General features: G+C 44.0%; 1 protein-coding gene across 2 annotated transcripts in view; it reads right to left on the bottom strand.

Moving 5' to 3' along the window:
• PRKCH (protein kinase C eta) overlaps positions 1 to 14,575 on the bottom strand; it is a 157,490-nt gene that overhangs the window by 118,610 nt on the left and 24,305 nt on the right. For both annotated transcript variants that reach the window (XM_039538073.1, XM_039538072.1), the window contains one exon: positions 6,718 to 6,781. Coding sequence is in view for 1 of the 2 variants with exons in the window: in XM_039538072.1 (XP_039394006.1) it covers positions 6,718 to 6,781 (64 nt within the window). In the remaining variant the exon portion in view is untranslated. The remainder of the gene's footprint in view (positions 1 to 6,717; positions 6,782 to 14,575) is intronic.

The following is a 14,575-nucleotide window of genomic DNA, read 5'->3' as shown; positions in this document are numbered from 1 at the left end:
GCCATTCAGTTAAATTAATATTCAGTAGCATCCACTTGTAGCTGACTGAAGAATATCATTCCACCAAGTCCCCACTAAATAATATCAATGGGTTGTCCAGTGAAGGAAATAGGATCTGAGAATAAAGTAGTAACACTAGGGCTAAAAGAGGGTCATTAATTTAGGGAGGGATTTATCCACACACCACTGTGAGGTAGGTGTCACAGGTTCAGGATAACAATGTGTAATTCTCCCTGCATAGTCACTCGAGGGCACCCACTTAAGGTTTCCAGCTCCCAGCCATCACCTCTCTTGGGCAGAGATCCATGTCTCTCTTCCTACTGACTGGAGTTTTAAGGCTGTACAGCTGCCTGCCTTACACTGTGATATCCCCAGCAAGCCAGTCTGACTAAAGGCCGGCCCCTGTGCCTTGCTTTCTCTCCAAGGGCTATGAACAGTGTATTGCCAGCAGCTCTTTTTAAGCAAGCACCTTTAAGAATAAAGGGAAAGCATTACATGGAATGCTTGTAAAAAACAAATGTTCCTATACATGTTAAAATCTTACCAGAGATCACCCATCAGTCTTATCGTGCCCTTTCCAACCCTTCTCCAATGGTTGGGGCCTTTGGGGAGAAAGTCCTGCCTGTTTACTGCAAGAAGGCCCTTAGTCAGTTTAAATGCAGCCCTTTTAGCCAAAAGTCCTTTCTTTGCTGGGGTCTCTGGGAAATCAAGTTTGAACCAGTATATCAAGCCTCTCCCGGGGTGGTACCTCTCTGGAGGTGTTTACAACCTGAGCGATTCACCCTAATCACTCCCCAACTTCTTTTAGTTCCTGGTGCACTGTGGTAACCCTCTTCCCCCAGGGTTGCATACAGTCAGACCCACAGTGATATATAAACCATTCATGCACTTAATACAATATGATCCCCGAAGATGATATATTGCATGCAGTTTCAATATCTCTCACAATAGGGAAGTACTGTTGTCCCCATTTTACAGATGGGGAACTGAGGTACAGACACTAAGACATGCTAAAGAGGTCACACAAGAAGTCACTGGACTGCTCTGCCTCTTGTGTTCTCCCTTCCCAAGGAAGCTAATACAGTTTCCTTAGGGTAGAAATGATATAATCCAGTATTCCACTGTGGTTCTCATAAGCAATTGGCCAGCCAAATCCTGCACAGTTCACTGGTGCAGTAGAAACAACCACCAGCAAATAATAATTTATGTCAGTGTTCTCAACCTGGGCAGGAAATAATGGGGGGTGGGAAAACGTGGACGATTCCAGCCCACCCACCTCCTCTTAAAATAAATAAATATTTTATATATTATATATATATATATAAATAAATAAATAAATAAATAAAGAGAGAGAACAAAAGTAGTTTGAATCTTCTCTATTATTTGTTGGGTGATGTATTTACTGATTTTTGAAGATGAAACATTTTTAAATGCTCTTTTAGAAACAAACCACTGTCCCCACGAACTCCAGATTCTCTCTCTCTCTCACACACACACACACACACCCCCATAATGTAGGCCTGAGACCTGATCAACCCCATATTAAACCAGCCTTGGGTGAAACTTGGAGTTCACCACTAAAATTGAAAAAAAAAAGGAATGTGCTGCTGCTGATAAAGCACCCTCGCCTCAAAAATGTTCCTAACAAGAGTTATATCCACCAAGGTTGTAAAGATGCTGGGAAATTAGGGAGGATCCATGAAGAGACTCAACAAATGGTAACGGAAGCTCTGACCTGCGCTTTATGCTGACCATGTGTATAAATAAAGGTCACAATTAAGTTCCAATTTGGGCATGAAAAATAAAATGTAAAGAACTTGGGCAGGAAGAACACATAGATGCCAGTGCGTAATTGGTTAACATTTTTGTTATGTAGGAGTGTGGAATAATGTGATAGGTTTAGTAAATTGAAGGAGGGAGCTAGTTTTACCTATATAATGTAAATAAAAAAACAATGCTCTTTGGGAACCATTTCCGGACTGAAGTTCAACATCAAGCTGCTGGAATTCTGACCCCTCTGCATGACCGTGACGTGCAGAGGCATCACCTGGAACCCCCAGATGAATTAATCCTGACTGGCCATTGGGTGAAATTTGTCTTTCCCTCTCCCTCACCTCTGTTACCTACAGAGGTGCATCCAAAGCTGGCTAAGCAAGCAGCCTCTTTATCTGGTGAACCCCAGTGATTCATGGCTTCTGGGTCATGGACTTTAGCAGGCCTGTTAAATTGGGACTCATGCTGCTCAGGCTCACTACAGCCTAGAAATACATCCCAGGGAACATTGGCAAAGTTGCTGGTCTCCCTGCTGCCCACTCAACTCCAACCTCAGCTAGAAGAAGGCCTTGCCTGTACTAGAGAATTTCACCAGTTTAACTAGAGTGATTCAAAATCTATTTTAGTTGAACTGGGGCGATTTTATGGTACAGACATGCTTGCACTGGTAAGTTTACCTTGTCTTATTTGTTGCATGTAAACAAATGAGGTCAGAGTTAAGGTTGTTTGACTGACTAACTGGATGTCAGGTGAGAATTTTTATGCAATGCAAAAAACGAACACCCGTGTGTCTGTGTGAGCTCAGCGACTGGCAGTGGTATTGCAAGACGGTGGGCTACCTCACTGGCTCGCACACCAAAAAACACTGTCCAGCCACAAGATTGCAGTCCCTTTTTCTTCGGGGCTTCAGTTTTAGTTCTTCAAAATAAAACTATTTGACACAAGTTCAACATTGCAGTAATGTCCTTTCCCCTGACCCGAAGTCTTCTAAAGAGGCCCCATCTATTCCCTACAAAGTTACTCTCTGTAGGCCATCTGGCTAGGTGTCAAGGCAAGCCTCCTTCTCCTTCCTAGCCTGCTCCCTGCAGGCCTACACTCTGCAGGCCCTCCTGCAGCTGGGAGGCAGCTGATAAATCATGGGCAGGGCTGGGGCCAACTCCTTTTAAGGGCCAGTCAGCCTCTGACAGGAATATGGAAATTTTTAAATCACCAATTGCAAGTTTTTTCTGTCACCTGTGACTTGATAGACTCCTATCAGATAGGCATCTGCATCACAGCACTTAGCCGTGACACTCTTGTTAGCAGACTCACAGAGGTGAGACGACTGACAGGGGGTAACATATTCAAAAGTGATCAAGTGATTTAGAACCTAAGCCCCATATTTAAAAGTGACTCTAGGTTCAAAATGCCTATGTGGCTTTGGCAAATGAGACTTAAACGCTTTTGAAAATTTTGCCCCAGACACTTGGCGCAATGCTTGGGCTCTATAAAACATGAATAACTGAGCAGGAGGACAAAGCTATCTTCCTCACCCCGGAGGCGGTCTCTTCAGGTGAAGGCTGGGACACATTGAGGGGATGGTGCTGAGACACAAAGGGAAGCTTGCACTGCTACTTGTGCTGTAGCTCTTTGATGCGTGATCCTCCATCACTTGTGACGAGTGATGAATTCACTTATAAATAATTTGTTGCAGGAGATGATACCTCATTAAAGTCAAATCCACTAAGAGAAGATTATCAATAGTGGGTCAGGTTCATGGCCTGGTTCCTTGACTTCCACAGGGAGAAGCCAGGCTGTGAGGCCCTCGAGGCCCACCCACAGTGAGAGTGCAAGCTGTGAGCAACTCCCAATCCTATCAGGGGCTGCAGCCGCCTGGCACAGCCCACAAAGTGGGAGGGGGTGGCTAGGTTTGAGGGGAGACCAGAGCACCCTGGCGATACGCAGAATCAGCACATCCTCTGAGCAGCTTCTGTGTTTAAATTTCCCTTCCCTGGCAAAGAATGGCAGTGCTACCACCTCATTCCTAATCCTGGGAGTGAATTCCCACTCTGGAACAGCTGGGAGCAGGGGGAAATCTGAATCAAGCACAACAAACATAATGAGATAACGTCACAGATGGCATAGACCAAGGTCTGGAATAACACAACACATGGCTTAGTGAACAGGGACACCAGAAAAAAGCTGAATGCAAATGACACCACTGAGTAGTAGTATGTGGATTTTCAAACCAAAACCGGGACCAAAACCAGCAGATCTTTGTGTGACTCCGTGAATGTACGAACAGTAGGAGAAACACAGAGTTTGAATAAAGAAACAGAATATAGCCCCTGTGCCAGATACTGAAAGACTATTCTAGCAAAATTATGAGTCCCACTCCAGCTTCCATTGAAGTTAATAGGAATCCTTCCATTAACTTTAATGGGAACTGGATGGGACACAGGGTCAGCAGCTATGCATCCTTCGGAGTCCTACAAAGTGCAGAGTCACAGAGCATCCAGAACAGTGGGACCATCTAAACCAGGGGTCTCAAACTCAAATGACCATGAGGGCCACACACCCCCTCGCTGCCCCCGGCCCTGCCCCCACTCCACCACTTCCATGAGGCCCCACCTCTTCCCACCCCTTCCCTGCCCCCATTCCAACCCCTTCCCTGAAGTCCCCACCCCAACTCCGCCCCCATTGGGTGCATGAGGGGTGTGGTGGGGGCTCAGGGCAGGGAGTTGAGGTGCAGCAGGTGGTTGGGGTGCAGGCAGGGGGCTCAGGGTGCAGAAGGTGTGTGGGATGCAGCAGGGGGCTCAGGGCAGGGGGCTGGGGTGCAGGAGGGCTTCGGGCTCCGAGGTGGCAGCGGTGCACACCGGGACCAGGGCAGGCTGCCGGCCCCGGCCCCGCTCCGCTCCGGGAAGTAGCTGGAACCATGTCCCTGCGGCCCCTGGGGGAGGGGAACGCAGGGCTCCACACGTTGCTTGCCGCGCCTCCATGTACCTCCTCCGAAGCTCCCATTGGCCACGGTTCCCCATTCCCGGCCAATGGGAGCTGCAGTGGGGGTGGTGCCTGGAAGCCAGGGCAACACACAGACAGAGCCCTCTGCTTCTCTTCTCCCTCCTCCCCACCACGGCCGCAGGGACGTGATGCCAGCCGCTTCAGGGAGCGGCATGGAGCTCAAGGGGGGGGGGGCAATCCTGCAGCTGTAGTTTGCCCACCCCTGGCCTGGAGGTAGGCCAGCGGGGCAGGCGTGGGCCGCTTGGCGGGCCGCAGGAAATAGCCCCGCAGGCCGCATGTTTGAGACCCCTGATCTAAACAGAATCATAGAATATCAGGGTTAGAAGGGACCTCAGGAGGTCATCTAGTCCAACTCCCTGCTCAAAGCAGGACCAATCCCCAACTCAATCATCCCAGCCAGGGCTTTGTCAAGCCTGACCTTAAAAACCTCTAAGGAAGGAGATTCCACCACCTCCCTAGGTAACCCATTCCAGTGCTTCACCACCTTCCTAGTGAAAAAGTTTTTCCTAATATCCAACCTAAACCTCCCTGACTACAATACCAACATTAAGCTCAGCGTTCCTCTCAAAACAACTCCTAGTCCTTTTCACTGGGAACAGTCCTCCAGATACAAAACACATAAGGATCTTGCAGCATCTCCTCACTGCCTACACCCATGTCTGTCTTCCCTAAAGCTAACCATTCCCCCTGCTAGTTTAGGAAGGCCTAAGGGCTTCACATCCCCACCCAGGTGTCTGAGTCTGCTCCCCTGTGAATAGTTGCCTGACAGCTGCCCCTGTCTCTGGACTAGGATTGCCAACCCTCCGGGACTGACCTGGAGTCTCCAGGAATTAAAGATTTTAATTAAAGATTAGATTACGTTAATCGAAGAAACCTCCAGGAATACATCCAACTAAAATTGACAACCTTACTCTGGACAGGTGACTGTTTACAATCCTTTTGAGCACTGGGAAAACAAGTCTTGTAACTTGATTGGCACCTGGAAGTAGAATCTTCCCAGCTAATAGCTCAGATATTGTCTGTCAAGGACCCCCACCATGTTTAGTGGGAAGTTATTTACTTGGAGCTATTATGTTGCCTTCCAAACAGCCCTGCTGCTGAACTAAACCAATGTATGCATATAGTAAACATCCCAATAATCCAATATAGCCACACATTTACTATCCCATAACCAGCTCACATACCATATTAATAAATTATTACAGATCAGCTCCATATCCTTCACATTTCCACCCTATTGAAGTCAATGCGACTTAAGCACATGTGCATGCTGGAAAGAAGCTGTTATGTCTTTCCCAAGCAGGCATTCCAGATTTCATGGTTTACCGTAGCAAAGCAGTCATCTCTGCTCACATACATACCTAAGCATGCTTTAATTGTTATCAGAATAAACAACTGGAAAGTTTAAAACATTTCACAAAAAGGGTAATCATAGAAGTAAATTTAAGTAAGAAGAGAAAGAATATTTTTTCAAGGCAACTTTTGCACTGAGAGGCTTATAGATGTCCAGTACTATGTGTCTTTCTTGAAACAAAAGCACTCGTGAAGTAGATGGGTGAAATTATGGAATGAAGATTACCAGGAAGAAATTTACATATTTGGCACACCCAGTCAAAGGTACTCACATAGAAATTTCAAGTGAATGAAACAATCAGTTTGAAGGACAACCTGGGAGAAATGAACCAGATCAGGCATGAATCAGCTCACTTGGTTCCGAGACCACAATGATAAAGGCCCATGTTGTATACAAAATAAGCAGTCCAGAAGAGTTTCGTCAAAACTACGCTTGTTACTCAAAATCTTCAGTGTGCAGCAGTATGTGAGTTTTACATGAAGAATACTATCATCCACAATATTTACAGTACGCTAGTGAGTGGCAGCTTAAACTTAAGCAATGATGGATTTTAAAACATCTTTGAAAACAAGCCAAAATATTTCTCTTACCTTCAGTGAAGCTGCCTGTAAGAGTGATTACCACAAACACTTTTCCCTCTGGCTCCAGATCCACCTGAAAAAGATTGGGGGATGAGGGAGAAATTATGCTTCAAAATACAGTCTTCTCTTCACATGTTAAATTAATCCAATACTTGACAAACATTTAAAGTTGTGTGAGGGCAGGTCCATACTCACCGCGCGGGTCGATGCGCGGGTCGAATTCTCCGAGTTCGAACTATCGCGTCTAATCAAGACGCGATAGTTCAAACTCCCCACGCGCTCCGGTCGACTCCGGAACTCCACCACCGCGAACGGCGGTGGCGGAGTCGACCTTGGAGCCGCAGAGTTTGACCCCGCCGCGTCTGGACGGGTAAGTCAGTCGAACTAAGGTAGTTCGACTTCAGCTACGTTATTCGCGTAGCTGAAGTCGCGTACCTTAGTTCGACCCCCCGCCCCGTAGTGTAGACCAGACCTAAGTTATGTTCCTTTAGTCCTGATTTTCAGAAATACAGAGCACCCTCAACTCCAATTGCTCACCTCTGTGTGTGTGTGTGTGGGGGGGGGAAATCAGGTTCTTAATTCTTTAACAATCCAGTGTCTTGAACAGTCCCATTCTTGCATTAAAATATGTGGGTGAAATAATCAATAGAATCTAATATTATTATAATTTGTCAGGCATGTGCAGTGGTAGTAAGCCCCCAGGTTATCTGGACAGAATGGAACCTACAAGGTATATCGCTGTTAGTCTGGTGAATTAAAAAAGTTTGTTCATTTAGTCCCCTATTATCTCATATTGTGCTTGTTTTAGAGTCACTGGAAAAACATCAGCGCTGTGTATAACATAAGCCCCCATCTGTGCCTGATCCACAGAAGTTAGGAGTCTCTTACCCCAGCCAGCCAGGGTACGCTGTCCTTTAACTCAAGCTATTGATGGCCACGTGAAATAGTTCTGGAGGTCCCAGTTTCAACCTCCGATGATGACCAAGTTGACGCCCATTACCTTCCCATTGAAGGAGCCAAGGAATTTTTATTTTGAAACATTTCTTGAAAGTTCACTTCATTTATTGCAGCCTTGCAAAGAAATACTGAAGTTCAAGTCAGCCTGCCACATGGTGTCTATAAAAGAGTCTTGCTAATTTTATCCTTGCTAATTTAAAGACAAGCTTCACACCACATGTGTATTGATAATCTTTGCAGAAGAAAAATTCTGAAAATAGAGCTCCCAGGAGGAATGACTAAACACGATAAATTTCCAGCTGTCTTTGTGCTTGTCTTAACTTGTTTTAGATAGGAAAAAATGATTTAACAAGCCACTAAAGCCACCGTTAGATAACAAAGTTTAACACCTACGACTGACATGTTTTAAATATACCTTGCTGTTCAAATGTAGGTGGGACCGATATACAGTCTAGTACAGGGGTAGGCAACCTATGGCATGGGTGCCAAAGATGGCACACAAGCTGATTTTCAGTGGCACTCACAGTGCCTGGGTCCTGGCCACTGGTCTGGGGGGGGGGGGCCTCTGCATTTTATTTAATTTTAAATGAAGCTTCTTAAACATTTTAAAAATCTTATTTACTTTACATACAACAATAGTTTAGTTATATATTATAGACTTATGGAAAGAGACCTTCTAAAAACATTAAAATGTATTACTGGCACGCGAAACCTTAAATTAGAGTGAATGAATGAAGACTCGGCACTCCACTTCTGAAAGGTTGCCGACCCCTGGTCTAATAGAACAATGCGTTTTCAGGGGTTGGGTCAAGATTGTGAGACCAAATCCCACCGGATTTTAAAAGTATCCCAAAACCCACCACTTCTGCTCCAAGAAGGGTGACCAGATGTCCTGATTTTATAGAGACAGTCCCAATATTTGGGGCTTTTTCTTATATAGGCTCCTATTACCCCACCCCCTGTCCCGACACTTGCTGTCTGGTCACCTTAGCTCCAAGTGTCAAATGCATATTTTCAACTTTGCTTTCCTTCACTAACATAAACACAATTTACACCAGCCAACAAAGAAAATCTGCACAAAACCTTCCCCCGGTGGGGGTGGGGGTGGGGGGGAAGAGAAAGAGAGAGAGAGAGAGAGAGAGAGAGAGAGAGAGAGAAGACATGACATCTCTTGAGGCATGCTTGTGAAGTGCTCAGATACCATAGTGATGGTCATGCTGTAATAACCTGAACAGATGACAGAATAGTATGGTTGTTCTCAAATTGTGGTCTGAGGACCATTGGTGGGTGGTCTGGAGGACAATTGCTAGTGGTTCACAGAACTCTGGATGATCATGTGGTGCTAGGTACTACTACTTATTTCCTGCTGCTGAACTGCAATAAAATGCAGCTTAAAAATAGGTTCAACTTGCATTTAACAGTTGCTGTAGGCACTATGTAAGTGCTGCACGATCATGTACGGTAGGAGAGGTGGTCCACACAATTGTAAATGAGAGGAGATGTGTTTGATAAGTCAGTCTCTCTACTGAGTTGTGTTGTTAATATTACTTAGTACTGTCTGTTAGCACTATCCAAGAAATGGTGCAGCACCACTACCAGGGAGGCTAATTACCGCTGCACTAAGAAAAGCAAGGAGCAAATGATATTCTGGAAGGGACAGTAAAATGCACCATTCTCTCACCTCTCTCATTCCCCAGATCTCGGCACCAGTATAGAGAAATAATCAATACTTTTAAAATTCTCATTCAGAAGTGCAAGCAGGTGAATATGAGACACCACAAAGGAGGAAAAGAGCAAAGTAAGGGTGAAAGAAAGGATGGGGGCTAGCATACAATGGTTATTTATACAGTCCAATAGCGGTTCATTGTGCTTTACAGACAAAAAGAATGACAGGTACATGCCTACAAGGAATAAAAGACAAGGAAACTCATTGTTTCCTGATAATAGTTTAACCAGAGTTGCTTGGGAATTTTCTACTGAAAGGTGTTTTGGATGGAAAATGTGTCAATTATGCTGAATCCCACCCCGCCCCACACCCTCACTTGGGAAAATCTAAGCTAAATGTGTCATTTTGAGTCAACATTAATCGATGCATCTTCCTTAGCTGCCACTGTGTCTCATGTGCCTCCATTCTCTCCTATGAGATCAGCGCGCTGGCTGGACTATGCCTCCCATGATGTCACGTCCCCTGTGGACCTAAATTCCAATCTGACTGGGTTTCTATGCACTCTTTCAACTATCCTAAATTGTTCTTTTAAAATAAATAAAACTGAGTTATGGGCCTTTGGGAACAGATAGGTCAAGCTTCTGTGGATAAATTCTTCATTTTATCTTGAATATGAGCTAAGTAGGTCTTCAAATGTAAAATCAAAAATGTCAAATCTGTCACTATGCATTGTTTTTCTGCTAATTTCATTAGGTGAAGATGCCTCAGGCTTTCACTTCCACATCCAAGAAGAGGAACATTCCCAGTTTCTCTTCTTGAAATTTAATAGTAGAACACAGGACAAATGCTACAGTCCTTAGTCTTTCCGCTGGAGTCCTGCCCAAGTACAGACGGCAGGATTTAGCCCTATATATTTGATGGGCCTTACATAGTATCTTGATACAGAACAAAAGCACCAAATATGGAGTTTGGAACAGCTTCTGCATGGGCTTTTTGTGGTTTTGCATGCCACTTTAAATATGGTTTGTGTGTCCAAGGTACTACGCAACTTTACAAGATTGGCACTATCACTCATCTTAAAGATACAGCAGGAGACTGTCAAAGAGCCCCAAACTTCCTCCCATTCTAAGGCTGAAGGATATTCAAATCCAGTAAAAGGATTTTGCAGCCATGGTCATAGAATGTCCCTATGACCCTGTTTTTTTTCCCCCAAGAGCCTGGAATGGGGAAGGGCCTGGCTGTCATTGAGACTCTCTTGTGGCACATCCTGGTGGGTTCTGGAAATATATAACGTTCATCCCCTTGTATAGTTCTTAAATTATTTTTGCAGTAGCACCACAAGGCCCTAATCCAGAGTGCCAGGCACTGTATACCAGAGATATACTGTAGTTCAACTCCACACCATGGGGCTAGATGCAGGAATTGCTGGATGTAATCTGTGGCCTGTGTTATGCAGGAGACCTGACTAGATGATCCTAATGGTCTCAAGCTGCCCTGTCATAGCAGTTCAAATCTCATGGGATACTCTTGCTTGTCTCCTAGAACTGTACTCTCCTAGGATGAGGCATGCTCGGGAGAAGACTAATGCCTATGGAATCTGCTTGCTGAGGCTCCAATCCAGAAAGGCACATAATTAATTTTAAATACATGAACAGCCACACTGAAGTCATCCCATTTAAGTCAATCAGTCTATTCAGGTGCTTAACTCTGTGCACAAGTAAGGCTTTTGCTACTGTCTCATATTACTTTCTCATAAACAAACTACATAAATATAGCCTAGAGATGAACCTACTATAAGGTGGGTGCACAACTGGTTGGAAAACTGTATTCAAAGCATAGTTATCCATGGTTCACAGTCAAGCTGGAACTGCATATCCAGTGGGACACCATAAAAATCTGTCCTGGGTCTGGTTCTATTCAGTATCTTCATAAATGATTTGGATAATGGCAAAGAGAGTGATGTGATGAAGTGGGAATGTTCTTGATGTGTTATGTGAATGCTGAGTGGGGAGTATTGACCTGGGAAGGTTGCAGGGGACTTGTGCTGGGACGGCCTGCCTTGGGGAAGGGAGCATACCTGAGCATGTAACCTGAGAACCCAGAAGGGGGGTTGAAGGCCAGGTGACACCTCTGCCCGGGGAAACCGAACAAAGGCTGGGGGAGGAGCCAGGGAGAGGCTGAGTGAGAGGCTGGAGGGAGTTTCAGTTTCGGAACTGGCTGGGAAATGGAAAGGGGCTTGGGCTTCCCAACAGGGCTGTGGCCTCCCTGGGGGCCCCAGATGGACCTAACTAAAGGGAGTCCTGTTGTCTGTACCGGCAAGACCTGTTTTGGACTGTGTTCCTGTCATCTAAATAAACCTCTGTTTTACTGGCTGGCTAAGAGTCACGTCTGACTGCGAAGTACACTTATACATTCTGTGGACAATACCAAGTTAGGAGGTGTAGCAAGTGCTTTGGAGGACAGGATTAGAATTCAGAATGATCTTGACAAAGTGGAAAAATTGTCTGAAATAACAGGATGGAATTCAATAAGGACAAACAACAAGTACTACACTAAGGAAAGAATAATCAATTGCACAAATACAAAATGAGAAAGGAAGGAGTACTGCAGAAAAAGATCTGGGGATTATAGTGGATCACAAACTAAATATGAGTCAACAATGTAATACTGCTGCAAAAAAAGCGAACATTATTCTGGGATATATTAGCAGGAGTGTTATAACCAAGACATGAGAACTAATTTCTTCCACTCTACACAGCACTTATAAGGTCTCCAGTTCTGGGCACCACATTTTGGGAAAGATGTGGACAAACATAAGAAAGTCCAGAAGACAGCAACAAAAATGACTAGAGGTCTAGAAAACATGACCTACTGAAAAAACTGGGTTTGTTTATTCTGGAGAAAAGACAACCAAGGGGAGGCATGATAACAGTTTTCAAGTACACATTATTATTAAGAGGAGCACAGGATAGGAAGCATTGGGCTTACATTTCAGCAAGGGAGATTTAGGTTAGACATTAGTAACTAAGAGTAGTTTAGCACTGAAACAAATTACCTAGGCAGGATGTAGAATCTCCGTCATTGGAGGTCTTTAAGAACAGGTTAAACAAACACCTGTCAGGGATGGCCTAGAACTAGATAATACTGAGTCCTGCCTCAGTGCAGGGGACTGGACTAGATGATATGTTGTGGTCCCTTCCAGTCCTACATTTCTATGATTCCATATGTAAATGCCTTCCTCGAGGTAGGCCCTAGTGCTTAAATCTGGTGATTTTCAGCACATGGTAAGAGGCGTTCCCTAAGAACTGTACTAGAAAGTTTTACTACTTTAATTATATTCAGCATGGATGCAGTTATAGCAGTATAAAAGCGCTTATAATGTTACAGCTTATTTTAGTTCGGGAAAAGTAAGTAAACTATATCAGTATAAGACACCTTTATACTGGTATAACTGCACCCACCATAGGGCTTATAGTGGTATAACTGTATCAGTTAAAAAAATCATACCCCTTACCAATGTAATTTTACCTATATAACTATTCTAATGTAGACCAGGCTCTCATTTAATTCTTCATCATCACAACTTGATGCAAGGCATCATGTACACAATATGGACAAAGGGCAATATAGAAACTGCACTTTGCCTCTCCTCCTGGAACCCATAAACGGTCTCAATAAAACGGGGGAAGAGTTTAGGGAATATAAATTATCACACCCTGGGAATGTAGTTAGAGAAACTTCCCTTTCTAGTGTTTCCAGTCCCTTGTCTTGAGTAAAAATGCTCACATACAAGACACACAAATTTTAATTCATCTAAAAAAAACCACAACATAAGGCACGTGCATGGTAGCGATATTTTTGAAGATGATTTTGAATCACATGCCCCCTGGCCTATAAAAGGATAAGGAAGCATTGCTCAAGAAGGATTTTCAAGGATGCTTTACACTTATGACACCATGCTGTGATGAAGGCAGGAAATCATTGCATTCAGATTACTGTGAGCTCCCATATAAACAAGAGTGTTAGAGGCTACACCGAGAATATTTTACAGCCTGATATTACAGGTATTATGAAGGCAAGGGTAAACTGAGAGCACAAGCAGTTTAGGTAACATATTCTGAGCAGTCTACAACATTCTACTGGACTTCCCCCCACCACTTTATTTACCAGACCCAGGAATGTGCCTTTTTCATCCAACAGAAGTTCTGGTAGAATTTTGTCAGTCACTAAAGAACTATACACATACATTGTTTATGTGCATTTTTGATTATAAGACTTTTTCCACAGTGTTCTGTTATTAAATAATATGACTTGAGCACTTCAAAAGGGAGCAGCTGATATGGGGCAGTCCCTCGAGCCATGGAAGGTGTCACCACATCCGCAACTGCTTGGTTACAGAGCATACCAGGCCAGGACTATGTGCAGGCAAGACTCTCATGACTTCAATACCAGTTATAATGACTGGATCCTAAGTCTGTAACTACAACACCCGTGCTGATATAAAGGCAAATGCCATCCATACACCAAGTTTGCGTCTCATGTTCTCTTTCTTTTCATCCCAAAGTTAATTGTAGCTGCTTAAATTGTATTTTTATGGAAGAGGAGGAAACAGAAGTTACAGTTTTATCACTTTAGAAATTATTAAAAGTGAGAGCAGATCAGATTAATCAGATTCTTTTGGGAAGGTGGAGCTGATACAGATCTCTCTCCACAAGTGATTTCCAGGAAGCACAGAGAAGCACAACAATATAATCAGGGGGTTGGATGAAACGCGTATGGAGAACCCTGTATAATTTGTCCAAGAGATGAGCAAGAGCTATTTGGAGTGAGGAGCATTATTTAGGGTGAAACAAGAAGGTATAGGTAGGAGAAGTGAAGTGACAGTCAGAGAGAGAGAGCATTCAGGCTGAATAGCAGAGAAATTTCACTGACAGCAAGATCATTGGGCTACAGAATAGTTTCCATAGGGAAGTGGTGGGACAATGCTTGGAACATTTAAAATTAGAGTGGAAAATGGACAACAGGGAATAATCCTGAATTGGCTCAACTACAAAAATAAAGAGTCTTAATTTTCTCATTCCATTTATACTGATTTCCTATGCTCAGCTGTGTGTGCCTCACAACATTAAGTATACAATACAAACCAAACTCAAGGCATGCAATATGACTGCCTGCATGATAACGTCATATTATTTACTCATGTGCGTAACATAATACTTCCTCACGTAATACTAAACAGTAAAA

The sequence above is a fragment of the Mauremys reevesii genome, linkage group 4 (assembly GCF_016161935.1).
Source record: "Mauremys reevesii isolate NIE-2019 linkage group 4, ASM1616193v1, whole genome shotgun sequence".
Taxonomy (NCBI): domain Eukaryota; kingdom Metazoa; phylum Chordata; order Testudines; family Geoemydidae; genus Mauremys; species Mauremys reevesii.
The sequence above is the reverse complement of the archived record's forward strand: the minus strand, read 5'-3'. Positions and strand labels throughout refer to the sequence as shown.